Source organism: Podarcis bocagei, assembly GCF_964188305.1.
Source record: "Podarcis bocagei genome assembly, chromosome: 7".
Lineage (NCBI taxonomy): Eukaryota > Metazoa > Chordata > Lepidosauria > Squamata > Lacertidae > Podarcis > Podarcis bocagei.
Window position 1 is genome coordinate 7,546,738 of NC_138132.1, and position 25,949 is coordinate 7,572,686.

General features: G+C 47.8%; 1 protein-coding gene across 1 annotated transcript in view; it reads right to left on the reverse strand.

The window, feature by feature from the left end:
- SARS2 (seryl-tRNA synthetase 2, mitochondrial) overlaps positions 1-15,829 on the reverse strand; it is a 32,873-nt gene extending 17,044 nt beyond the window's left edge. Inside the window, exons 1-8 of the mRNA XM_081200443.1 lie at positions 15,546-15,829; positions 14,470-14,565; positions 13,573-13,602; positions 11,918-12,058; positions 9,644-9,698; positions 9,416-9,479; positions 2,808-2,913; positions 744-791 (exon numbers count right to left, since the gene is read on the reverse strand). Coding sequence (XP_081056569.1) covers positions 744-791; positions 2,808-2,913; positions 9,416-9,479; positions 9,644-9,698; positions 11,918-12,058; positions 13,573-13,602; positions 14,470-14,565; positions 15,546-15,812 — 807 coding nt within the window. The 5' untranslated portion in view covers positions 15,813-15,829. The remainder of the gene's footprint in view (positions 1-743; positions 792-2,807; positions 2,914-9,415; positions 9,480-9,643; positions 9,699-11,917; positions 12,059-13,572; positions 13,603-14,469; positions 14,566-15,545) is intronic.
- Positions 15,830-25,949: the final 10,120 nt, after the last annotated feature.

Below are 25,949 nucleotides of genomic sequence, written 5' to 3' on the forward strand. Positions count from 1 at the left end.
TTCCATACAGAAGGCTCCAGTAGCATCTCAAGGTAGGGCTGGAATAATAATAATAATAATAATAATAATAATAATAATAATAATAATAATTTATTATTTATACCCCGCCTATCTGGCTGGGATTCCCCAGCCACTCTGGGCGGCTTCCAAAAGAATATTAAAATACTATAATACATCAAACATTAAAAGCTTCCCGAAACAGGGCTGCCTTCAGATGTCTTCTAAAAGTCTGGTAGTTGTTTTTCTCTTTGACATCTGCTGGGAGGGTGTTCCACAGGGAAGGCGCCACTACTGAGAAGGCCCTCTGCCTGGTTCCCTGTAACTTGGCTTCTCGCAGTGAGGGAACCACCAGAAGGCCCTCGGCGCTGGACCTCAGTGTCCGGGCAGAACGATGGGGGTGGAGACGCTCCTTCAGGTATACTGGACCAAGGCCAGTGTTTGGAAGACAAACACACACACACACACACACACACACACACCCCAGCCTGATATCCTGGAGCATGACTGCCAATCAGTGTAGACAATACTGAACTAGATGGACCAAAGACCTGCCTCCATATGGAGCAGGCTCTAAGGTTACCAGACATCCCCGTTCCCCAGGGACAGTCCCCGGATTTACAAATCAGTCCCCTGACAAAATGCTATCATTCCTATTGAAGTTGAAAAGTGTCCCCGGATTTACTGGAAAAAATCTGGTAACCTTACCATGAATATTTTTTTTTGTGGGGGGTGAGGCTACTTACAAAGACGGCTCCTTTCAGCAGATCTGGAACAGTCATGGGAATAAAGCCCTGTAGGGGGGAAGGAAGAGGATAAAGAGCCGCAGGAACCATCCAGGCCACCCCCTAAGAAGGTATCGGCAAAAGGAGGAATTGCCCCCTCCTGCCCTAAAGAGAGAGAGAGAGACAAGGGGAAGGTCAAGAACAGGATACTGCCCCATGCCTGGTTCTCCTTGAACAGAGGAGTCATGCAAGAGATGTTTCCTTTCTTGCAACCTGAAGCCATTGGTTCAAGTTTTACTCTCCAGAGCAGGGGATAACAAGCTTGTTCCCTCTTCCATGTGACAGCCCTTGAGATATTTGAAGATGGCTATCTTATGCCCTCTCAGTCTAAACATACCCAGCTCCTTCAACCATTCCTCATCAGGCTTGGTTTCCAGACCCTTGATCATCTTGTTCGCCCTCCTCTGTGCACCTTCCAGCTTGTCAATATCCTTCTTAAATTGTGGTGTCCAGAAGTGGACACAGTATTCCAAGTGTGGTCTGACCAAGGCGGAATAGAGTGGCACTATTCCTCCCCTTGATCTGGACACAACCTTTGTTGATGCAGCCTAGAATAGCATTCACTTTTTTTTGCAGCTGCATTACACTGCTGACTTATGTTCAGCTTGCGGTCCACCAAAACCCCTAGATCCTTTTCACATGTCCAGCTAGTAAGCCACATACAGCGGTACCTCAGGTTAAGAACTTAATTCGTTCTGGAGGTCCGTTCTTAACCTGAAACCGTTTGTGCACTGGCTCCCGGTGGAGTACAGGATCAGGTTTAAGGTGCTGGTTTTAACCTTTAAAGCCCTATACAGCCTAGGACCCTCGTACCTACAGGACCACCTCTCCTGGTATGGCCCACAGAGGAACTTACGGTCTTCAAATAAAAACACCTTGGAGGTCCCAGGCCACAGGGAGGTTAGGCTGGCCTCAACTAGAGCCAGGGCTTTTTCGGCTGCGGCTCCAACCTGGTGGAACACTCTGTCACAAGAGACTAGGGCCCTGCGGGACTTGACATCTTTCTGCAGGGCCTGCAAGACAGAGCTGTTCCACCAGGCCATTGGCCAGGGCGCACCCTGACTCCCTCCTTTGGCAATCTCCGCAGAGCTCTGGCCCAGTGGTTGCCATCAGTTTGATTTGAGATAATTTTATAATGAATGATTTTGGTATGTTGTACTGTTTTATTGTTGTTAGCCGCCCTGAGCCCGGCTTCGGCTGGGGAGGGTGGGATATAAATAAAATTTATTATTATTATTGTTATTATTATTATTATTATTATTATTATTATTATTATTATTATTATTAACCTGAAGCACCACTTTAGCGAATGGGGCCTCCCGCTGCCACTGCACCATTTCTGTTCTCATCCTGAAGCAAAGTTCTTAACTAGGTAATATTTCTGGGTTAGCGGAGTCTGTAACCTGAAGTGTATGTAACCTGAAGCGTATGTAACCCGAGGTACCACTGTACTGTAAAGGCTGGGAGACCTGGCAGTCTAATTTGCAGTAAGTCCACACCTTTTTTTTAATAAAGCACTAGAACCAATCACTCCGTCGCTTTTGAAGTCCTTCTTTGGCATCCCTGCACCCAACCACCACCCCCACAAGCCCTCCTCTGGCCCAGCGGATCAGGACACCCTGCTCCACAGGGTAAAGGTAAAGGGACCCCTGACCATTAGGTCCAGTCGTGACCGACTCTGGGGTTGTGGCGCTCATCTCGCTTTATTGGCCGAGGGAGCCGGCGTACAGCTTCCAGGTCATGTGGCCAACATGACTAAGCCGCTTCTGGCAAACCAGAGCAGCGCACGGAAACGCCGTTTACCTTTCCGCTGGAGCGGTATCTATTTATCTACTTGCACTGGTGTGCTTTCGAACTGCTAGGTTGGCAGTAGCAGGGACTGAGCAACGGGAGCTCACCCCATTGTGGGGATTCGAACTGCTGACCTTCTGATCGGCAAGCCCTAGGCTCTGTGGTTTAGACCACAGCGCCACCCACATCCGCTCCACAGGGTACCCCCCCCCAAAAAAAAAGACCGTTCGGTACCTTTTTCAGCAGCTTGTTGAAAGTGAACTGCACCAAGGCTTGCTGCAACATTGCTCCAGCCCCACGGAGGTAGAATGACCGGTAGCCCGAGATGTGGGACAGGCGCCTGCGGAACAGAGGGGAGGAAAGAAGAAGGCATTGAGGAGCTTCCCAGGGATGTGGGGCTTGATCTGCTCATGTGGGTCACCCTGCTTGGGGGAAGAAGAAGAGTTTGGATTTGATATCCCGCCTTTCACTCCCTTTAAGGAGTCTCAAAGCGGCTAACATTCTCCTTTCTCTTCCTCCCCCACAACAAACGCTCTGTGAGGTGAGTGGGGCTGAGAGACTTCAGAGAAGTGTGACTGGCCCAAGGTCACCCAGCAGCTGCATGTGGAAGAGCGGGGAAGCGAACCCGGTTCACCAGATTACGAGTCCACCGCTCTTAACCACTACACCACACTGGCTCCTGGGAGGGAAGGCTGGGCTAGCTGGCCTTTTAAGCCCTGTCAACAGCCAAGAGCTTCAGGAGTCACTAGCTACTCCCAGACTGTAACTATTATTTGTTTTCCAATTTTTTTTTATTAGTTTTCCAAATTTATAACAAACAAATCCACAAACATAAAAAGAAAACGTCAAAAAACAAACAAACATTTATCCTAACTGTAATAATTCCCCTTTTGTTAACTTTGTTGGGTGACTTCCTCAATTTCCCCTGGCTGAGTTTCCACATACCGTATTTTTCGCTTTATAAGACGCACCAGACTACAAGACGCACCTAGTTTTTGGAGGAGGAAAACAAGAAAAAAAAATATTCTGAATCCCAGAAGCCAGAACAGCAAGAGGGATCGCTGCGCAGTGAAAGCCGCAATCCCTCTTGCTGTTCTGGCTTCTGGGATAGCTGCGCAGCCTGCATTCGCTCCATAAGACGCACACACATTTCCCCTTACTTTTTCAGAGGGAGAAAGTGAGTCTTATAGAGCAGAAAATACGGTAAAACTATTTTCACATAAAATTTACTTGGTCGATTAACATCTTTCTTTCTTTTCATTTTAACTTTTACCATAGTATTCTACGGCATCACATATTTAAATCCTAGGCCAATCTGATACTCACAAGTAATTCTATTTAAGTTATCAGACTGTCACTATTTTGCAGGGAGCCATTTCATCACCAGAAACTTAGGTTTGCGCAAACTGGACATGTCCACCACATGTCCAGAGATCAAAGAATTTTGGGAGATGATTCATGAAGAGATTAAAGAATTGATTAAAGTAGCATATATCAAAAAGGCAGAAGCATATTTATTAGGAATCTTGGTAAGGATATCCCCAAAGACAAAATCAACATCTTTCTGGATGCAGCAACAACAGCGAGAACGTTGGTAGCCAGTCATTGGAAAGGAAATTATATCCCAACAAAAGGGGAATGGTTAAGTAAACTATGTGAGTCCCTGTAGTTAGCAAAACTGAAGGATTTAATAACGCATAAATCAAAAATTAGAATTCAGAAACAATGGGAATGCTTAAATGAATATTTATACAAGCAGGGCTCAAATATGAAAGTTTGGTTGTGCCTAGACTAACTTTGTGAAGAATATAGAGAACATAAAGATTTGACTGATTATGAAAGAATCTAAGGAAGGGAAATGATTGAAGAACAGATGTGAAGGCGAGCAAGATAACTAAGAGATGTGCGGTGAATGCGGTGGAAGCCTTTTATAATATTTTAACTAAGATTCATCTATTGTAATGTTTGAAGCATGAATTTGGGTTAGGGTTATATTATTGGTTATGAAAACTATTTTCTTTTTTAGTTTGCATTTTGGAAAGCATGTATATAGATGTGTTTACAGTGTTATGTAGGGATGCGAGTGGCGCTGTGGGTTAAACCACAGAGCCTAGGACTTGCCGATCAGAAGGTCGGCGGTTCGAATCCCCGCAACGGGGTGAGCTCCCATTGCTTGGTCCCTGCTCCTGCCAACCTAGCAGTTCGAAAGCACATCAAAGTGCAAGTAGATAAATAGGTACCGCTCCAGCAGAAAGGTAAACGGCGTTTCCGTGCGCTGCTCTGGTTCGCCAGAAGCAGCTTAGTCATGCTGTCCACATGACCCGGAAGCTGTACGCCGGCTCCCTCAGCCAATAAAGCGAGATGAGCGCCGCAACCCCAGAATCGGTCACGACTGGACCTAATGGTCAGGGGTCCCTTTACCTTTACCTTACAGGGTTATGTATTGTTTTTTGTTTCTTTTTCTTTTCTTGCAAAATTCAATAAAAATTAAAATTAAAAAAGAGAAACTTAGGTTTGCGCAAACTGGATTAAAGAGCCCTGTTGCAACAAATGTCTCTTTGGAGCTCTTCCCTGGAGGTACTGGGGATTGAACTCTCTGCTTGCAAGGCAAATGCTCGACCCTTGAATTGTGGTCCTTTCCCTGCCATGTGCCCAATATCCAGTTGCACCAAGGAGGACAACGCTCTCCAGGAAACATGGCCCCACGGCCACGTTAAGAGTGCCAATTCCATGACGAACGCATTTAGTCAATGGCAGGCTTCTTTTCGTGACAGGAGAGGCTCTCAGCTTTGGCCCGAGGCTCAGAGGGAGCTTTGTGAAACAGATCACGGGGGTGGGTGGTGGGTGGGAAGCAGGCTGCTACTGGAAAAGGCCCTGGGGCCAAACAGCTCATCTCAAAGGCCACCCATCAAATATTCATCCCTGTTCAGGAAGGAAAAGGGCTTCCAATCAGCTAATGGGTGCCTGCAAATTCTGGAAATATCCGCTCAGAGACCAAAGGCACCCTTTGTCCTGGCGAAATCATATTTAGCACCCTCTCCCTCCATCAGGGCATTAGGCAATTTGTCTAAGTCTTGTTTGCTCCCTCGCTCCTCTGCTTGCCTTCGCACAAGCGCACTTCCTCCAACGCTTTTTCAGGGAGCTGGTGGCTGCAACAGTGGGGCAATTTATTCCAGGCCTCAGAGCCTGTTTACGTGGGGTTGTATCCAGCTAAACTGAAATACTTTATTGTCACTTGTACAACTTGTATACAGTGAGATTACACGAGCACCCTGCACTCAGCTCTCTTAGTCTTAATTCCCCTCGTTTACTGACGCACACCCACCAAACCCGAAAGTCAGTTGCCCTGTTGTTATCTTTTCATTCAGCAGCCTAACAGCCCATGGATAGAAGCTGTTCTTTACCCTGTTGGCGTGACTAATCCTGCTTCTATATCTTCTGCCCGAGGGCAGGAGATCAAGAAAGTGCCGGCCAGGGTGTGAATCATCCCTGAGAATTTTCCTCACTCTCTTGAGGCAACGTTCTTCCGCTATTTCATCTGGGGGATTCACGGAACAGCCCATAATATCTTGTGCTGTATTCACCACCCTCTGTAGGCACTTCCTATCAGCTGATGTCAAACCAGCGTACCACACCGTGATGCAGTAGGAAAGGACACTTTCTGTTGTGGACCAGTAGAAGGAGATCATCAAATGTTGACTGACATCGTTCTTCCGTAATACTCTGAGAAGATGGAGTCTCTCTTGGGCTTTCTTAACCACCTGGGTTGTATTGATTTTCCAAGTAAGGTCTTCACTGAGATAAACTCATAGGAATTTAAAGGAAGAGACTCTCTCCACACAGCCCTCCCCGATGTACAGCGGGGCTAGTTCTCCTCTCTTCCTCCGAAAGTCCAACACCATCTCCTTTGTCTTGCTGATCTTAAGGTGCAAGTTGTTCCCTAGGCACCATGTAGATAATTTTTATATTTTAAACAGCCACAGCTCAGTGCCAGGGTGTCTGCCTTGCAAGCAGCAGGTTCGAGGTTCAATCAGGGGCAGACCTTGGTAATATGGCGCCCTGTGCAATTTGATGCACCCCTCCCAACAACTATGGGCCATAGCTGTCAACTTACAGATTTGAAAATAAGGGACCAGCAGCCTCAGAAATAAGGGATCAGCAGCCAAAATAAGGGTTTTTCCCAGCACAGGTATGTTCAACTTCTGAGCCCCTCCGAGCCAAAGGCAGAAAGCCCAGCCAGCAGCCAAATGAAGCCTCAAGCCTCAAGGAAAACCACCGTCACCTCTCCGCTGGGAAGCGCTGAGCAAAGGCGAGTCCCCAGGCAACGCGGCCGATTTGATCGGCACAAGGCATGCAAGCTCCACCCCCCAGTCGTTCTTAGACTCCTTATTGGGTGAGCAACGCAGCCAAGCAACACAGTTGGAGCCTCCCTCCTCCCTGGCCGGCAGGCAGGGAGGGAGAGGAGCTGCTTCCTTTGAAACCCGGGAAATTTAAGGGACATCATCAATAAGGGACAGCAGCGGGAAACGGCACTGGGATAAGGGGCTTTCTTGCCAAATAAGGGACGGTTGACAGCTATGCTTTGGGCACATTACTGGGATTCCAGTGTGTGCACACGCACACACTTTAGAAATTTCACTCAACACACACAAACTGAGAGAGAAGGGCAAACAATATGGTAGAGGGCAGGGCTCTCGGAGGAGGAACTTATATAATTGAGAAACGTATGATTTGGGTTTGTGTTTGCAAATTACGGGGCAACTTTGAAACCGTCATTTCCCCTTTACATTGCAAACCAGTCACTTCTGGGTCAGCACTGTCAGAATAGACAGGAAGCAGGCCTAGGATCCACGTACCTACAGGACCGCCTCTCCTGGTATGCTCCGCAGAGGACCTTAAGGTCGACAAATAACAACATTTTGGAGGTCCCAGGTCGCAAGTTGGTTAGATTGGTCTCAACTAGGGCCAAGGCCTTTTCAGTACTGGCCCCGACTTGGTGGAACGCTCTGCCACAAGAGACTAGGGCCCTGCGGGACTTGACATCTTTCCACAGGGCCTGCAAGACAGAGCTGTTCCGCCTGGCCTTTGGTTTGGACTCGGTCTGACCCTTATGTTTCCCTCCCCTTATGGTCTTGATTTATCAGCTACTTTAAAATGAGGCTGCATTTTAAATTGCGTTTTAACCTGTATTTTAAATTGTCCCCCCCTCTCTTTTCCCCCTATTATATTTTTACTGTGATTTTATTGGTGTTAGCTGCCCTGAGCCCGGCTCTGGCTGGGGAGGGTGGGGTATAAATAAAATTTATTATTATTATTAAGCAGATCTCTGAGGCGACAGATTAGAGACATTTCCAGTTCTACCTTTCCCAGGTGCCACTGGGATTGAACCGGAGACCCTCTGCACGCTAGGCAGATCCCCTACCATTGAGCCATGAACTTCTCCCTAGGTTGAGGCAGCTGCCTAGAGAATATTACTGGCACTGACTAAGGGAAGAAGGGGGAAACTTAATTTTTTCCAGACTGTATTGAAAGTACCGTGTTTTTCGCTCTATAGGATGCACTTTTTCCCCTCCAAAAATTGAGGGGAAATGTGTGTGCGTCCTATGGAGCGAATGCAGGCTCCTTGGCTTCAGCGATACAAGATGGGTGACACCTGGCTTGAGAGCAGTACATGTGAAAAGGATCTAGGAGTCTTGGTTGACCACAAACTTGACATGAGCCAACAGTGTGACGCAGCAGCTAAAAAAGCCAATGCAATTCTGGGCTGCATCAATAGGAGTATAGCATCTAGATCAAGGGAAGTAATAGTGCCACTGTATTCTGCTCTGGTCAGACCTCACCTGGAGTACTGTGTCCAGTTCTGGGCACCACAGTTCAAGAAGGACACTGACAAACTGGAACGTGTCCAGAGGAAGGCAACCAAAATGGTCAAAGGCCTGGAAACGATGCCTTATGAGGAACGACTAAGGGAGCTGGGCATGTTTAGCCTGGAGAAGAGGAGGTTAAGGGGTGATATGATAGCCATGTTCAAATATATAAAAGGATGTCATATAGAGGAGGGAGAAAGGTTGTTTTCTGCTGCTCCAGAGAAGCGGACACGGAGCAATGGATCCAAACTACAAGAAAGAAGATTCCACCTAGACATTAGGAAGAACTTCCTGACAGTAAGAGCTGTTCGACAGTGGAATTTGCTGCCAAGGAGTGTGGTGGAGTCTCCTACTTTGGAGGTCTTTAAGCAGAGGCTTGACAACCATATGTCAGGAGTGCTCTGATGGTGTTTCCTGCTTGGCAGGGGGTTGGACTCGATGGCCCTTGTGGTCTCTTCCAACTCTAGGATTCTATGATTCAATGATAGCAATGCTAAGCCTCCGAAGCACAGAGGGAGCGCTCCAACCCCTCTCGCTCTCCAGGCTTCAGGGATAGCCCTGCACAGCCTCTCCCAGCTGGAGAGGTTGCGCGGGGCTAAAGAGGAAGCCAAAACAGTGAGTGGGATGGATCCCGCTGGCTGTCTTTGCTTGTGGCATAGCCGCGTGCAACCCCTCGGGAAGGGAGGGGTTGCGCACAGCCTGTACGCTGCTCTTTGGGGCTGGGGGGGGGAATAAGATTCCCCCCCCTTGATTCCCCCCCCTTAAAACTAGGTGCGCCCTATGGTTCGGTGCACCCTATGGAGTGAAAAATACGGTGAACGGCACTCTCTCATTCTCTACCAGCAAGTGGCGCTGTTGCTTCATTTCTCTGTGCTTGAAAGGGATTCAGGACTGTCTCCTTTTTCCCCAAATGGTCCCTTTTAAGCAAAAAGCCTTGCATGGGAAGGGACGAGACCGCCAATTTCTCATACACACCTTTGCCTTATGATATCCAGGTGTTCCCCAATTTCCAGGTGCCCTTTCGCCTTGAAGTCAAATGCTGTTTAAAAAAAGAAAAAGAAAAACACAGGGGGATATGAAGATTAAACCAGGAATAAGGAAGAATTTAATAGATCCAGGTATTATTTAAAAAGGCAACGCAAGCACAGCCTGGAAAGAAGCAAGTAACGCCCCCTAGTGGTGATAAAAGGAATCCTTTCTCACCTGGCTTTTCACCAACAACCTCCAACACCCGCGCTTGGCTCTCATCTCCAATAGGCTGGGGAAAGGAAGAGGTCAGAGGTTAAAGGCATGGAAGCGTCAGAGGTAGTTCAGCTCCCTATTATTTACTTATTATCCACTGCATTTTCTAGCCCACGTTTTCCTCCAAGGAGCTCAAGGTGGTGCCCACAGCTCCTTTCCTCCTTGTTTTATTCTCACACAACAACCCTGTGAGGTAGGTTAGGCTCCCAAGGTTTTTCCCCTCCCCAGAGAACTTCATGGCCTAGGAAAGGATTTGAACCCTGGTCTCCCAGGTCCTGTGGGACGCGGGTGGCGCTGTGGGTTAAACCACAGAGCCCAGGGCTTGCTGATCAGAAGGCCGGCGGTTCGAATCCCCGCGACGGGGTGAGCTCCCGTTGCTGAGTCCCGGCTCCTGCCAACCTAGCAGTTCGAAAGCACGTCAAAGTGCAAGTAGATAAATAGGTACCGCTCCGGCGGGAAGGTAAACGGCGTTTCCGTGCGCTGCTCTGGTTCACCAGAAGCAGCTTAGTCATGCTGGCCACATGACCCGGAAGCTGTACGCCGGCTCCCTCGGCCAATAAAGTGAGATGAGCGTTGCAACCCCAGAGTCGGCCACAACTGGACCTAATGGTCAGGGGTCCCTTTCCCTTTCCTTTCCCCCTCCCAGGTCCTAGTCTGACTCTAACCGTTACACCACACTAGATCTGAGGAGCTAACCACCAGGGTCTTTTACATGGAACTGGTTTACTGGTTTCAGGCAAAGGAGCTTGAAGGGGCAATGAGTTGGTTAGAGCCTGGTGCTGATAATGTCAAGGTTGCTGGTTTGATCCCCATAAGGGACAGCTGCATATTCCTGCATGGAAGGGGGGGCTGGACTAGATGACCCCCAGGGTTCCTTCCAACTCTAAAATTCCATGCTTCTATGAAGCTTCCATGAGCAGGGGTACATCAAAAGGCTTGGTGCCCATACCCCCACATCCCTCTCTTCCTGCACACATATTGCCACGACCAAAGGACTATATACGGGCTCGGTCCAGTATATCTGAAGGAGTGTCTCCACCCCCATTGTTCTGCCCAGACACTGAGATCCAGCTCCGAGGGCCTTCTGGAGGTTCCCTCCGTGTGAGAAGCCAAGTTACAGGGAACCAGGCAGAGGGCCTTCTCGGTGGTGGCACCCACCCTGTGGAACGATCTCCCAGCAGATGTCAAAGAGAACAACTACCAGACTTTTAGAAGACATCTGAAGGCAGCCCTTTTTAGGGAAACTTTTAATGTTTGATGCATTACTGTATTTTAATATTTTGTTGGAAGCCGCCCAGAGTGGCTGGGGAAGTCCAGCCAGATGGGCAGGGTATAAATAAATTATTATTATTATTTATTTTTATTACAACTACTACTACTAATATTATTCAGTTTACCGTTGATGGGTGCCACACCACCCGCTCTTCCTTTTATTTATTTATTATTTTATTTATTGAATTTATATACAGCTCTATACCCATGGGTCTCAGGGCAGTTCACAGAATAAAATCCAGATATAAAACCACAAAATACATAATAAAAATAAAAACAACAACCCAACAGCAGCCCTCCCCCCCCCAAAAAAAACACATTTTAAAAGGGCATAGGATGCAGATCAGATCAACCAAAGGCCTGCATAGAAAGGAATGTTTTTGCCTGGCGCCTAAAGGTGTCTAATGAAGGCGCCAGGCGAACTTCCCTGGGGAGAGCATTCTACAGTTGGGGAGCCACTGCAGAAAAGGCCCTGTTCTCATGTTGCCACCCTCCAGAGCTCTCGGCGATGGGGCACACGAAGGAGGAGGCGGCACATGCTCTTCCCCCAGGGAATACTCTTCAGTAGCTCCTTGTTGGTGGGTATAGCCTGAAGCCTCACACATTTAGCCAGCTGGAGGTCTCAAGCTCCTTCCCAGCACCTCCTCTCGACTGGGCACTGGCCAGTCACTCGGCCACAGCTATCAGGTGAAAGGTGACTAGGGGAACTCACAAAGGTGCGAACTGTTCTGTGTGCACCCCCACCCACAAGCAAGGAAAGGAATGGAGTAAAATGTTCCTGAATTATCCAAGCATCCCCCTTCTTTTTATCTGCAGAACCACCCTTGGCTGCATATATCCTTGACCCGGGAAGTCTACTCAGCTGGAGAGCACTGCAGGGCCTTCCTGGCAGTGGCCCCCAGCCATGCTCAATTTGAGTCCCCGGGTGTTCTAGGTTGCTCCTCTTGCGTCACACTCTTTTACCACATCTGGATGGGTCCTGTTGGGCAGCCTGAGGGCTCGCAGGTAGTATTTCTCATCCAGCTCCAGCTCCTGCTGGCGCAAAGCACTGAGACGAAGGCGGAGGTCCCGTCCCTGCTTCCGCAACGCATTGTAGGCAGGATGCTGAAAGGGAAGGAGAGGAGGAGAAGGATGCCGTCAGACCCAAGCAGGAAGGGAATAAGAAGCAGGGTCTTTGTTGCTATTTGGATCGCAGGTCCGGTCTTTCAACAGCAATGAGAAAAAGAAGGAAATACATGTTAACAGGGAACTCCCTCAAGAGAATTTGGCATGACTCCTCAAAAGGCTTTGATTTTAGTGATTCTAAAAAGCTTCCAGGCCAACTGGACAGGAAAAGCCCTTTGCCTCATTTCCACGTGGGCAAAAGAGGTTCCAAATGCAAGTGATAATAATAATAATAAATTTTATTTATACCCCACCCTCCCCAGCCAAGACCGGGCTCAGGGCGGCTAACACTAGGGATAAAAACAATTGATTAAAATATAACTTAACAACAAGACTAAAATACAACATTAAAATGCAGCCTCATTTCAGTAGAAACTCAAATCAAAAACTTTTTGGGGATGAAAACGTCAAATCTTCACCAAGGCCGACTATCCAGACTGGTCCTACGTGGGCCAGAAAAAAGGCAAGGAAGTCCCCTAAGAGGAGTTCCATCACAGAAGGAGAAAGGAAAAAGGAAAGAGGGAGAGGGGATCAAGTTGATTCCAAGCCAAAGGCCAGGCGGAACAACTCTGTCTTACAGGCCCTGTGGAAAGAAATCAGATCCCGCAGGGCCCTGGTCTCATGAGACAGAGCGTTCCACCTGGCCAGAGCCAGTGTTGAAAAGGCCCTGGCTCTGGTTGAGGCTAATCTGACTTCCTTAGGGCCTGGGACCTCTAGGGTGTTGCTATTTATGGACCTTAAGGTCTGCCGCAGGGCGGTCCCGTAGGTACAAGGGTTCTAGGCTGTGAAGTGGTCCCAAACACAGACTTCAAGCCTACGAAAGAGTTCTCAGATTTGGCTAACGTGATGCAATTGTTCTGCTCCAATTTAGAGTTCAGAAGTTGTACCCGTCTATTTAAGAACGGTGCACACAGTTGCTTTGCTGGTTTCCTTCCTGCTCAAGTTTGAGATGTGATAAAAAGGCGCTACAAAATGGGGAAAAACAGAGTTTGAAGCCAACACTGGAAGCAAGATTGGGGCTTGCTTAAATTCCATCAAAGCTGTCTGTGCAGGAGTTTTGCCATGCCTTGGGGGTTTGTATTATTTACTGGAAAATGGAATTGCTCAACTGGTTTTCAGGGTATACTGTCTCTGGCAGTGGAAACAATGGGTAGGAAACAATAAATGGGTTGGAAGCTTGGTTAGTGTTTACACCAGTGCAGTCATATCTCTTGCACCGTTGTGAGCTCCCCAAAAAAGGAAAGTAAAATTCCCCAATACTAGAAGGAATGTGGCACAGACCTGACAAGATTATATGAGCCAAAAGTTTGGGAGAGAGTTGTCAAATCTGTAGGCAAAGAAATCCCAGAAGTGATTCTTCTCCCTTTGCCATACCAGAAAGCACTTGCTCTCTGTTTTAAAGCTACAGGTGTTAAATTGTTAAGGTAGCAGGTAAGGATAAAGAACTTTCTTACCGACTGCAAAGTACTTCTGTCTTGGCTTTTCTGGAAAGGGAAGATGAAAGATTGAGTTAGAATTATTCTCAAGATAGGTAAAGGTAAAGGGACCCCTGACCATTAGGTCCAGTCGTGACCGACTCTGGTGTTGCGGCACTCATCTTGCTTTACTGGCCAAGGGGGCCGGCGTACAGCTTCTGGGTCATGTGGCCAGCATGACTAAGCCACTTCTGGCAAACCAGAGCAGCGCACGGAAATGCCGTTTACCTTCCCGCCGGAGCGGTACCTATTTATCTACTTGCACTTTGACGTGCTTTCGAACTGCTAGGTTGGCAGGAGATTCTCAAAATACATATACACATATTCTCTCTCTCTCCCCCCCCCCCAATTTCTAGCTGTAACACAACAACAAGAAAGGAAACACAAAACCAGAATTTGTGGTAGGCAGCCCTGAGCATCTGGCTTTTCCTTCCTCCTCTTTTATTTATTGAAACATATCTTTTACAGTGGTTCTGAGTTGTTCCATAGGTAAAGGGACCCCTGACCATTAAGTCCAGTCGTGACTGACTCTGGGGTTGTGGTGCTCATCTCGCTTTATAGGCCGAGGGAGCCGGCGTACAGCTTCCGGGTCATGTGGCCAGCATGACTAAGCCGCTTCTGGCGAACCAGAGCAGCGCACAGAAACGCCATTTACCTTCCTGCCGGAGCGGTACCTATTTATCTACTTGTACTTTGACATGCTTTTGAACTGCTAGGTTGGCAGGAGCTAGGACCGAGCAACGGGAGCTCACCCCGTCGCCGGGATCCGAACCGCCGACCTTCTGATCGTCAAGTCCTAGGCTCTGTGGTTCAGACCACAGCGCCACCCGCGTCCCTTTTAGTTGCTCCATAATAGTTGCTATAATGTGGACTCACCACAATATTCCCCACTTCTTCAGCCACCTTCTCTTTCTCAGCTTCAAGTACTGCAATTTCTTCTTGCACCTCGACTAATCTCTGCCAAGTGGCAACCTAGTAGGCATCAGGAAAAAAGAAGAAAAATATGATACAGCCTAACAGCAGTTTAATAAGATTATTCAAAAACAGATGGTATGCACAGAAGAAGGTAGTACTGGAAGTGGAGAGTGAAAAACAACGGAAGGAAAATGTATGGAGCTTCAGTTACGTTCAGCTGCTAATGCAAGAACCTGGAAACAGTTCCCTTGACACCCAGATGCTTGAGAGCCATAGAACTGTTACCTTTTACCCTGGCATGGCTTCACAGCCTTTATTTAGACACTCATGACCAGGCTGTTACTAATCTTGACAGCCAGGTGGAACCTGAAACTTGAATGAATCATTTTTAAAGCCAGGGCAAAGCGGCTTGCATACATAATGTTAGCTACCTAAGAGGGCGGCTATAATAATAATAGTATACCTGAAGGAGCGTCTCCACCCCCATCATTCTGCCCGGACGCTGAGGTCCAGCGCTGAGGGCCTTCTGGCGGTTCCCTCATTGCGAGAAGCAAAGCTACAGGGAACCAGGCAGAGGGCCTTCTCGGTAGTGGCGCCCGCCCTGTGGAATGCCCTTCCAGCAGATGTCAAAGCGATAAACAACTACCTGACATTCAGGAGACATCTTAAGGCAGCCCTGTTCAGGGAAGTTTTTAATGTGTGATATTTTATTGTATTTTTGGTTTTTATGGAAGCCGCCCAGAGTGGCTGGGGAGGCCCAGCCAGATGGGCGGGGTATAAATAATAAATATTATTATTATTATTATTATTATTATTATTATTATTATTATTATATTTTTTTATTTATACCCCGCCCTCCCCGGCCAGAGCCGGGCTCAGGGCGGCTAACATCAATAAAATTTCAGTAATAAACGCTAGCTGATGAAGGCTAGGTTAAACCCCTGGCGCTTAAAGCACCTTCTGGGGCTAAGCCCTCAGGGGAGCGGGAGCAACAGCACTTGCGCGCCCAGCCGAGCCCACCCACGGCCCGCGCTTACAATCTCGCGCAGGTCCCGCGGCCCGAGGGGCCCCTTGCGCGTCTCCAGCTCCCGCTCGGCCTCGCCCAGCTGCGCGCTCAGCGCCTCCAAGTTCAGCCGAGGGCGCGCCGTCCAGCCGCCCCGCGCGTGCTCGTACAGCCGGCTTCTCCCAGCATCTGCCGCCGCCGGGCGGCCGCTCCGCGCCCTCGAGAACAGCAGCGGAAGCCCCCGATGTAGCAACCGCGGGCGAAACCCCAGGCCCCGGCACAGCCTCATGGGCGCCGCCATGATGGTCGGTCATGTGACACGGGATCGCCGGCCAATGACAGAGCGCCTCCGTCGCCGGCGGACCAATCAGAGGCGCAGCTAGGCCCGCCCAAGCTCGATTTGGTTGCCATGGGGAAGGTTAGGTTTCCCCTTTAAGGCAGGATTATAGAATGATAGAATATTAAGAGTTGGAAGGGACCTTGGGGTCATCTAGTCCAACCCCCTGCAATTCAGGAATCTCAGCTAAAGCCTATGTTTATTTTTATGTCATGTTCAAATAAAATTCGGAGACCAAAGTTTCAAGCAAAAACAGTACATGGTGGATACTTGTTACATATACAGATAGGTAGCCCTGTTGGTCTGCCATAGTCAAAATAAAAAAAATCCTTCCAGTAGCACCTTAAAGACCAACTAAGTTAGTTCTTGGTATGAGCTTTCGTGTGCATGCACACGAAAGCTCATACCAAGAACTAACTTAGTTGGTCTTTAAGGTGCTACTGGAAGGAACTTGTTACATAGAAATTTTCGCAAGCAACTTGCAAAATTTAAGCACAAATAAAAACACATCATACAGTATATATTTTAAAAGAAACATTTACTTAGAAACATGCCCAATTCATTTTTTTTTAAAAAAATACAACTCCGGATAACAAGCAAAAAACCTCAGTACAGTGGTGCCTAGCAAGACGAAAAACTCGCTAGACGAAAGGGTTTTGCATTTTTTGAGTCGTTCTGCAAGACGAATTTCCCTATGGGCTTGCTTCACAAGACAAAATGTCTTGCGAGTTCTTGCGAGTTTGTTTCCTTTTTCTTAAAGCCGCTAAGCCGTTAAAAGCCGCTAAGCTGCTAGGCTGTTAATAGCCGCTAAGCCGCTAATAGCCGTGCTTCGCAAGACAAAAAAACCGCAAGACGAAGAGACTCGCGGAACGGATTAATTTCGTCTTGTGAGGAACCACTGTATCACAAACATGAGCGGCAAACAACATCATTTGAATTTGTCAGAAGCCTTTGAAAAAATGTATGCTTTTAATTGGTGCCACAAAATGCAAAATTTATGATACTTTAAATACCTTTGAAATTCAGCAGGAAACCCTGATTCCATTTTTTATTTATTGAAGGTGTTTGTTTATCATGCAGCCAAAGGTCCAGGGCAGAAATCGAGACGACCGAAGCCAAAAGAGCGAAAAACATATTCAAATTTTAATGACAAATAAAACCAGCAAGATCAACAAATTCAGATGCCCAATATGCCTCCCAGAAGACTGGGCAAAGAGGTACGCCTTTATTTCAGAGGGAGGTTTTATTCCAAAGGCAAGGGGCCACCACAGAAAAGCCCAGCCCTGGGCACCCAGCCTACAAATCTCACTAGGAGCAGGGACTTCACTAGACATTATATCCTGTAGCACACTGGTGTCCAAACTTTTTTCAGAGAGGGCCGAATTTGATGAAGCGAAGGGCCATGAGGGCTGGCCAAAGGGCCGGCCAAAGTTGTTGACCTTTTTTTAGTCGTTGATGTTAGGATTAAACCGACTGGCGGGCCGGATTAGGCCCCCAAAAGAGACTTTGGACATGCCTGCTGTAGCAGAATTATCTCCAAACCCCTCCCTATCTACACTGCAACCTGTTTGACACAAAACACATAGCAGGGTAAAAAACAAAGAAGGCAAAGAAGGGTCATTCTCAGTACCTATTGTTATGTACTGAAGTTCTCACCCTGGGCCAGCAGGGGGATACTGTAGATAGTTTTCACTCAGATCCACATATGCAAATAGGGGATCGAAAGTGACGTTCAGTGATTGGATAGTTACAGAAAATGGTTACTGTTGCATTGTAATGGAGCTCTATACAGTGGTGCCTCGCAAGACGAAAACAATCCGTTCCGCAAGTCTCTTCGTCTAGCGGTTTTTTCGTCTTGCGAAGCAACCCTATTAGCGGCTTAGCGGATTAGCGCTATTAGCGGTTTAGCGGCTATTAAAGGCTTAGCGGCTTAGCGGCTAAAAGGCTATTAGCGGCTTAGAAAATAGGGGGGAAAGCGAAAAAAATCGCAAGACTCGCAAGACGTTTTCGTCTTGCGAAGCAAGTCCATAGGGAAATTCGTCTTGCGAAGCGCATCGAAAAACGGAAAACCCTTTCGTCTAGCGGGTTTTTCGTCTTGCGAGGCATTCGTCTTGCGGGGCACCACTGTATAAGCGGGCTGGCTGAACCCTTCAGTTCAGTTCTGTCCTGTCCTGTCCTGTGAATAAACAAGAGCTGTTTGAAGAATCGCTGTGTTGTCTGATATGTTCACCCACAACTTAACACTGGCGACGAGGATGGGATGGATGGACAACAGAGCGCAGCCAGATGCGGCCACCCTCTGAGCTGAGCTGAAAACCGAGCAAAATCACTGAACAGAACCAATTCAGAGCTGACCGTTCTGGCTAGAGCACTGTGTTCCATCCATCGCCCTCCATGCTGGCATCGGAACCATGGCTTCACTTGTGCCTCTACCGCCGTTTGCGCCAGCCTCTGAATCATGGGACTCCTACCTCACTCGCTTCGACTGCTACCTCCAAGCTAACAAGCTGACAGAAGTATCACAGGAGCGGAAGCGGGGGCTATTCCTCAGCCTCTGTGGGCCTGAGGTGTTCGAGACGGCCCGAGCATTGGTTGTGCCTGTAGCAGTCCAGGCAACACCGTGGGACACGATTCAAAAGAAGCTCCGCAACCACTACGCCCCAAAGCCGTCCAAGATTGCTGCCCGCCATGCGTTCTACCACCGGAACCAGGCAGAGCGGGAGTCAATCAACAACTACACCGCCGCCCTCCGACAGGCTGCAGTGCACTGCGAGTTCCGAGACTTAGACGATGCCCTGATGGATCGAATCGTCTGCGGGGTCCGGGACATCCATCTGCAACGGCGTCTCCTCGCCAAGCCAGACCTAACGCTACAGAAAGCCATTGAGGAGGACATGGCCTCGGAAGCTGCTGAACTCTCTGCCCAGGAAATCCGCAAGGCTAGTAGCCCATATTTAAAAGACTATGTTCACTGGACAAACTGCACATGTAAAGCTGTATGGTGCATAGGGTCAATTTATATGCTTATGTGCCTTACTGAAACCAATAAGGGTATTGCTGTATTTGATGAAGTGAAGGGCCGTGAGGACCAACGAAAGGGCCAACAAAAGAAATAAACTGCCACAGGGGCAGGATTAAACTGACGAGCGGGCCAGATTAGGCCCCCGAAAGAGACTTTAGACATGCCTGCTGTTACAGAATCATCTCCAAACCCCTCCCCATCTACACTGCAACCTGTCTGACACAAAACACATAGTATAAAACTTTCCAAGAAGCTGCCTTATACCCGTCGTGGGGATTCGAACCGCCGACCTTCTGCTCGGCAAGTCCTAGGCTCTGTGGTTTAACCCACAGTGTAAATTTTGTCCTCTCTCAGGGTGCTGTATTATCAGAGTCCGCCCCCTGTTCGAAGGTAAGTGAAGTGTTTAGTACATAAGAACTTGAGAAAATGCTGGCTGCTGAATCAGATCAAACGCTGTCCTAGTCCAGTATGTTGTTCCCACATCAGCCAACCAGATGCCTCTGGGAAGTCAACAAGCAGAACATGGAGGCAATTGCCCTGTCCTGTTTTGTGTTCCCTAGCAACTAGTATTCACAGAAATATTGCCTCTGACGCTGCACGCAATGTATCCATAGGTAATGGCTTTCCAGTTAATATTAAAAAGTAATGCACGGCAGCTTGGAACAGAGACTGCTTCCTGGAAATACAGAGCTGAAGTGGCTACTCAAGCCTTTAGTAGTGGAAAATAAACTTAGAAATCAAATAAATACCGTATTTTTTGCTCTATAAGACTCACTTTTTCCCTCCTAAAAAGTAAGGGGAAATGTGTGTGTGTGTCTTATGGAGCGAATGCAGGCTGCGCAGCTATCCCAGAAGCCAGAACAGCAAGAGGGATTGCTGCTTTCGCTGCGCAGCGATCCCTCTTGCTGTTCTGGCTTCTGAGATTCAGAATATTTTTTTTCTTGTTTTCGCCCTCCAAAAACTAGGTGCGTCTTGTGGTCTGGTGCATCTTATAGAGCGAAGAATACGGTACATACAGAGAAATAAAAAAACCAGTGAGTTAAAATTACAGTATTTGCAAACATGCCTTTCCAATACCTAGTTCCTTTTATTTTTATTTTTACCCCCATCGTTGGGCCTCTCTGACTTCTGGCGAACTTTTGCTTCTCTTCCTCAATGACAAGGATTGATATGTTCAAACAGGGAAAAGCAAAGAATGTAAACTATACTCCAGTGAGTATTTTATTTTACTTCTTCGTACTAAACACAAGCAGCCAATCCCAAAAGTCACAGAACGCGACCCCCGTTGAACTACAAATAAAGCGTTGTCCTAGGCACTTCAAATCTGGATAGATGCAAATATACAGTGAACATTGGCGACTGGTGAGTGAGAGGGCTAGGAATGTGGTGGCTCTCTTTTCTTTGAAGAATTCCTTAAGAGTATCCCAGAACAACGTACAATGTGGGGTTTCCACTTAAAGGCTACCTGAAAGGAAGATATGGTAAATTTAGATAATATCATTTACTGGAATGGCTTTTGCCGGTGTGCAGACTTCCAAGTTACACAGAACTCCTCACTGAGCAAAACAGAAATACAGTGGTACCTCAGGTTAAGTACTTAATTCATTCCAGAGGTCCGTACTTAACCTGAAACTGTTCTTAACCTGAAGCACCACTTTAGCTAATGGGGCCTCCTGCTGCTGCCGTGCCGCCAGAGCATGATTTCTGTTCTCATCCTGAAGCAAAGTTCTTAACCTGAAGCACTATTTCTAGGTTAGCGGAGTCTGTAACCTGAAGCGTATGTAACCTGAAGCGTCTGTAACCCGAGGTACCACTGTATGGCACATTCTCATGAACATAGTTGGGAATTTCTCTTGAGGCTGCCTGTGACCACTAACATTTAGGGTTCACCGACACTGTCATTTAACATGAATTGTAAGCTTCCTATAACTCAGTTAATTACGTAATTTGCCCTTGTCCATAGGACATCTTCCTTTAAATCCCTGCCTCCCCGTAGGGGCACTCTTTAATGGAGAGGGTATGAGAAAATATGGATAAAAGGAGGAGAAAATATGGGAAGGCAGAGATTTGGATAACAGATTAATGGAAGAACAGAAAGCTGTTTTGGGGGGACAGGGGGCGGGCTGGTGTGGAGGACTCCCTGGTTCTGAATGGGGTAACTGTGCCCCTGAAGGACCAGGTGCGCAGCCTGGGAGTCATTCTGGACTCACAGCTGTCCATGGAGGCGCAGGTCAATTCTGTGTCCAGGGCAGCTGTCTCCCAGCTCCATCTGGTACGCAGGCTGAGACCCTTATCTGCCCGCAGACTGTCTCGCTAGAGTGGTGCATGCTCTGGTTATCTCCCGCTTGGACTATTGCAATGCGCTCTACGTGGGGCTACCTTTGAAGGTGACCCGGAAACTACAATTAATCCAGAATGCGGCAGCAAGACTGGTGACTGGGAGTGGCCGCCGAAACCATATAACATCGGTCTTGAAAGACCTACATTGGCTCCCAGTATGTTTCCGAGAACAATTCAAAGTGTTGGTGCTGACCTTGAAAGCCCTAAACAGCCTCAAAGGCCCAGTATACCTGAAGGAGCGTCTCCACTCCCATTGTTCAGCCTGGACACTGAGGTCCAGCTCCGAGGGCCTTCTGGCGGTTTCCCTGTGCAAGAAGTGAGTTTGCAGGGAACCAGGCAGAGGGCCTTCTCGGTGGTGGCACCCACCCTGTGGAATGCCCTCCCATCAGATGTGAAAGAAATAAACAACTATCTGACGTTTAGAAGATTTCTGAAGGCAGCCCTGTTTAAGGAAGTTTTTAATGACTGATGTTTTAATGTATTTTTAATTTCTTGTTGGAAGCCGCCCAGAGTGGCTGGGGAAACCCAGCCAGATGGGCAAGGTATAAGTAAAAAATTATTATTATTATTATTATTATTATTATTATTATTATTATTATTATTATTATTATTATTCCTATCCGCGTTAAACTACAATGTAGACAAACCTGTACAGCAACTCTGTATGATAGGTCATTATTATTTTCTCACAAAGGAGAATGAGAGAGAAACTTACCCAGTGCCCACTATCCAACATAGGTTCTGACCACCTTCCACACACATTCCCTTGCTATTTTTCCTGCTACTGTTATTATCCACCTGAGGGGTTTTCCCATCTCTCAGAAATTAAGTGCTGAGGGCTCAGTTCTGCATAGAAGTGAATTATTTCTACCCGGAACCTCAAACTTAATTGCCAAATGTTTACGGGAGCGAGTTTGGCGGTTGTCTGGTAGAAGTGATTTAATTTAAGCCCAAAGTGCAGACGTCATTCGACACAGGGGAGAAAAATTGTTCCACTTATACATTATCGCGTGAGCTCGGATTACGGTTCCGTGAGACTTTGCCCGAAGATGGTTTTCCAGTCTGATTTGATGCTTTTCTGAGCCAATTTGAAACGTGCAAGCCTAGGAACAAACGTCATGCTAAAACAAAGTAGTGTTTAATTTAGGTTTTTCTCCCTGGTGGGGAAATTGCCTTGAGTGTTCCTAACCCAGTTTTATCTCCTGGGACCCTTTCTGTTACTCCACAACACTCCTGACATTTCCAAACCCGAGTCCGTAAATAGATGCGAAAGCATCTGCAATTTTGTCATTTTCTGTAAAAACCAGCCATTTTATTAATGTGTTTACAACTTGTGCTTCACGTCGTTTACTCCCTCAAGAGTGTTCCCTGACTCTGCAGTTCTGCTGCCCGTCTTTAGGCCTCCCGTTCTGCTCCTTTGAGTTTTCTTCCTTCTCAAACTTTCCGCAAAACGTGACGCTCATTTTCTGACTAGTATGCCACGGAGGTGGGAAACATTCATAGGCTGAATACATTGGAAGATGATTAAGAAACTTGTTCCGATCGTTGCAAAGAATCCTCGGAAGATCTTTTATTCCGGGGTGGGCGAAGCTACCCCAAAAGAAGCACGACTTGTGTGTGTCCCCCCCAACACCCTATACATCCCATTGACATAGTAGAGCAGGCATCCCCAACCTTTGGCCCTCCAGATGTTTTGGACTACAATTCCCATCATCCCTGACCACCGGTCCTGTTAGCTAGGGATCATGGGAATTGTAGTCCCAAAACATATGGAGGGCCAAGGTTGCCTATGCCTGCTATAGAGCAACATCTGTGATCCCTGGGAGCTCTCCAGGGTCCTGCAGGTTCTGCTATCTGACACAGGCTACTCAATTCCCTGAAATCTGCTGCTGGCTTGCATACATGTTCTGTTCATGAACCGTTACTCTGACTTTGTAGGCTTGATCCATCCTGGTATAAGGCACACTGCTGCTCTAGCCCCAGTGCAGAGCCCAGCATTATTACTTTAGAGTAAAGCTCTCTGGGTGGTGACTCCACCCTTCTCAGGGCTTTTCTGTTTCTTGCATCCAACTGCAGCCTAGATCTCACTGACAAGAACTGGCTCTGGCTCTGTGGGCCTTGGTTTTTATCTCTCGGCAGCAGTGCTGAATCTTCGCTGGCAGATAGCGACACTGCCGGCCCTGGAGACCCAAAGCGAGAGAGGGAGGTTTCTCCATTCCGTAAACCCTTTCAAGGGCCAACTCCTTTTCATCGTTGGTTGCCATTTATTAATCCGCAGCAGTTCCTAGACAGATAAAGGGCCTGGGATGTGCCTTTCAGACAGCCCTCTGGTAGCTAGGGATCATGGGAGTTGTAGGCCAAAACACAGGGCCGTCTTACCCATAGAGGCTAGTGGCGAAGGGTGCCAGGGCGCGAAGTTCTGGAGGGCGCCAGGGAAGAGGCAGAGGCAGGACACGGCGCCTCCCGGTATCAGCTTGCCGCCCTCGCCTGCCTCCGCCATGCCGTGCCAAAGCAGCGCCACGTCTGGAGCCTCCACCTGCCATAGCCACCATGGCATGAAGCAGCCAGCTGAGCTGGGAGCCGCCATGTCCAGCCTCTGCCTCTTCCCCGCCGGAGGAGCTGCCCTGCAGCCGCTGCCCGCCTCCTCCAGCCCCAGCAGCGCCGTCTTCCCTAAAAAAAGTCCAGCAACTCTGGGAAAGTGGGGGAGGGGCGCCGCCAGAGGGATCTTCACACCAGGGAGCAGGATATACTTATGTCAAAACACAGATAACGTCGATATGCTCATGAGCCAGCTAAATCCTGAAGACTAAAAGACCTTTAATTTTGATGTTCAACAACTACACTGGGCAGAATACAGTATGTACAATATGTACCTCGGGTTACATACGCTTCAGGTTACAGACTCCGCTAACCCAGAAATATTACCTCGGGTTAAGAACTTTGCTTCAGGATGAGAACAGAAATCGTGCTCTGGCGGCGTGGCAGCAGCAGGAGGCCCCATTAGCTAAAGTGGTGCTTCAGGTTAAGAACGGACCTCCAGAACGAATTAAGTACTTAACCCGAGGTACCACTGTATACGGGAAATAGAAGGGGAAGAAATGTTCCATGATCACTGCAGATGGTGACAGCAGTCACGAAATTAAAAGACGCCTGCTTCCTGGGAGAAAAGCAGTGACAAACCTAGACAACATCTTAAAAAGCTGAGACATCACCTTGCCAACAAAGGTCCATATAGTTAAAGCTATGGTTTTCCCAGTAGTGATGTATGGAAGTGAGAGCTGGACCATAAAGAAGGCTGATTGCCGAAGAATTGATGCTTTTGAATTCTGGTGCTGGAGGAGACTCTTGAGAGTCTCATGGACTGCAAGAAGATCAAACCTATCTATTCGTAAGGAAATCAGCCCTGACTGCTCACTGGAAGGACAGATCCTGAAGCTGAGGCTCCAAGACTTTGGCCACCTCATGAGAAGAGAAGACTCCCTGGAAAAGACCCTGATGTTGGGAAAGATGGAGGACACAAGGAGAAGGGGATGACAGAGGACGAGATGGTTGTACAGTGTTCTCGAAGATACCAGCATGAGTTTGACCAAACTGTGGGAGGCAGTGGAAGACAGGAGTGCCTGGTGTGCTCTGGTCCAGGGGGTGGAGGGCTACAGGTTGGGGATGCATGTAGTAGAGAATAGCAAATTCATTATGGTTTAAACTTTTATGAACTAGAGCTCCATGCCAACAGATGTGTGGATTGCTACCCTCAGCAAGTGTAATACAATATACAAGTTGTGGGTATGAAAAAAACAACCCATAAACAGTGGGTCCAAATTACTGGTCTGTGTGACTGTTCAGTGTTCAACTTAATTAATAAAATAAAAGCACAGTAAATATTAACAAGGGCTGGAATTGGTGAAAGCCTAATCGTCCTAACTTTGCTACATTAATTGACACTTGTAGTGGAACAGGCAACCATCGTCTAGGTTCAAGCCTGAGCAAACAGAATCAAACTTCCTGATAAGGTGTCACAAGAGTCTTTCAACGAATGGGCAGCACAGCTGGCTCCTCTGGATGTTATTGCCAGAAAATCCTGCCCATCTCTGATGAAAAATAGACACAGTCGGAGTATATGGGAGGGGTTAGGATTTAATGCAAGATTGGTTTTTCATTTCCCACCGCTGCAGTTGAGCAGCAGGAATAGCCTAGTTACTAAGAAAGGGATGAGTTCTGATTTAAAAGTTAAATTATTATTATTTTTAAGTCGCCCAGATATAATACCATGCCCGGTGCTTAATTTGAACCCCTTAGCCAGCTTCGAAAGCCAAGGCTTAGGTCCTGGATAGCATTGCCAAAAAATTTAAGCCATACTCTAATTTAAACATAGCCAGACCTTCCTTACCTGAATTTTGCCTGTATCGCCCAGCCTCCTAGGCTGCCATCCATGCTAACGATCCTAATTTTGAGAGCACTCTGCCCAATTAAAAAGTGCTGTCCTTTCATGGTCATTATAGCTGGGCACCCTTTAATGGCCCAGTACAGTTATATACGGGATGTGGGTGGCACTGTGGGTTAAAACACAGAGCCTAGGACTTGCCGATCAGAAGGTTGGCGGTTCGAATCCCCGCGACGGGGTGAGCTCCCATTGCTCAGTCCCTGCTCCTGCCCACCTAGCAGTTCGAAAGCACAACAAAGTGCAAGTAGATAAATAGGTACCACTCTGGTGGGAAGGTAAACGGTGTTTCCGTGCGCTG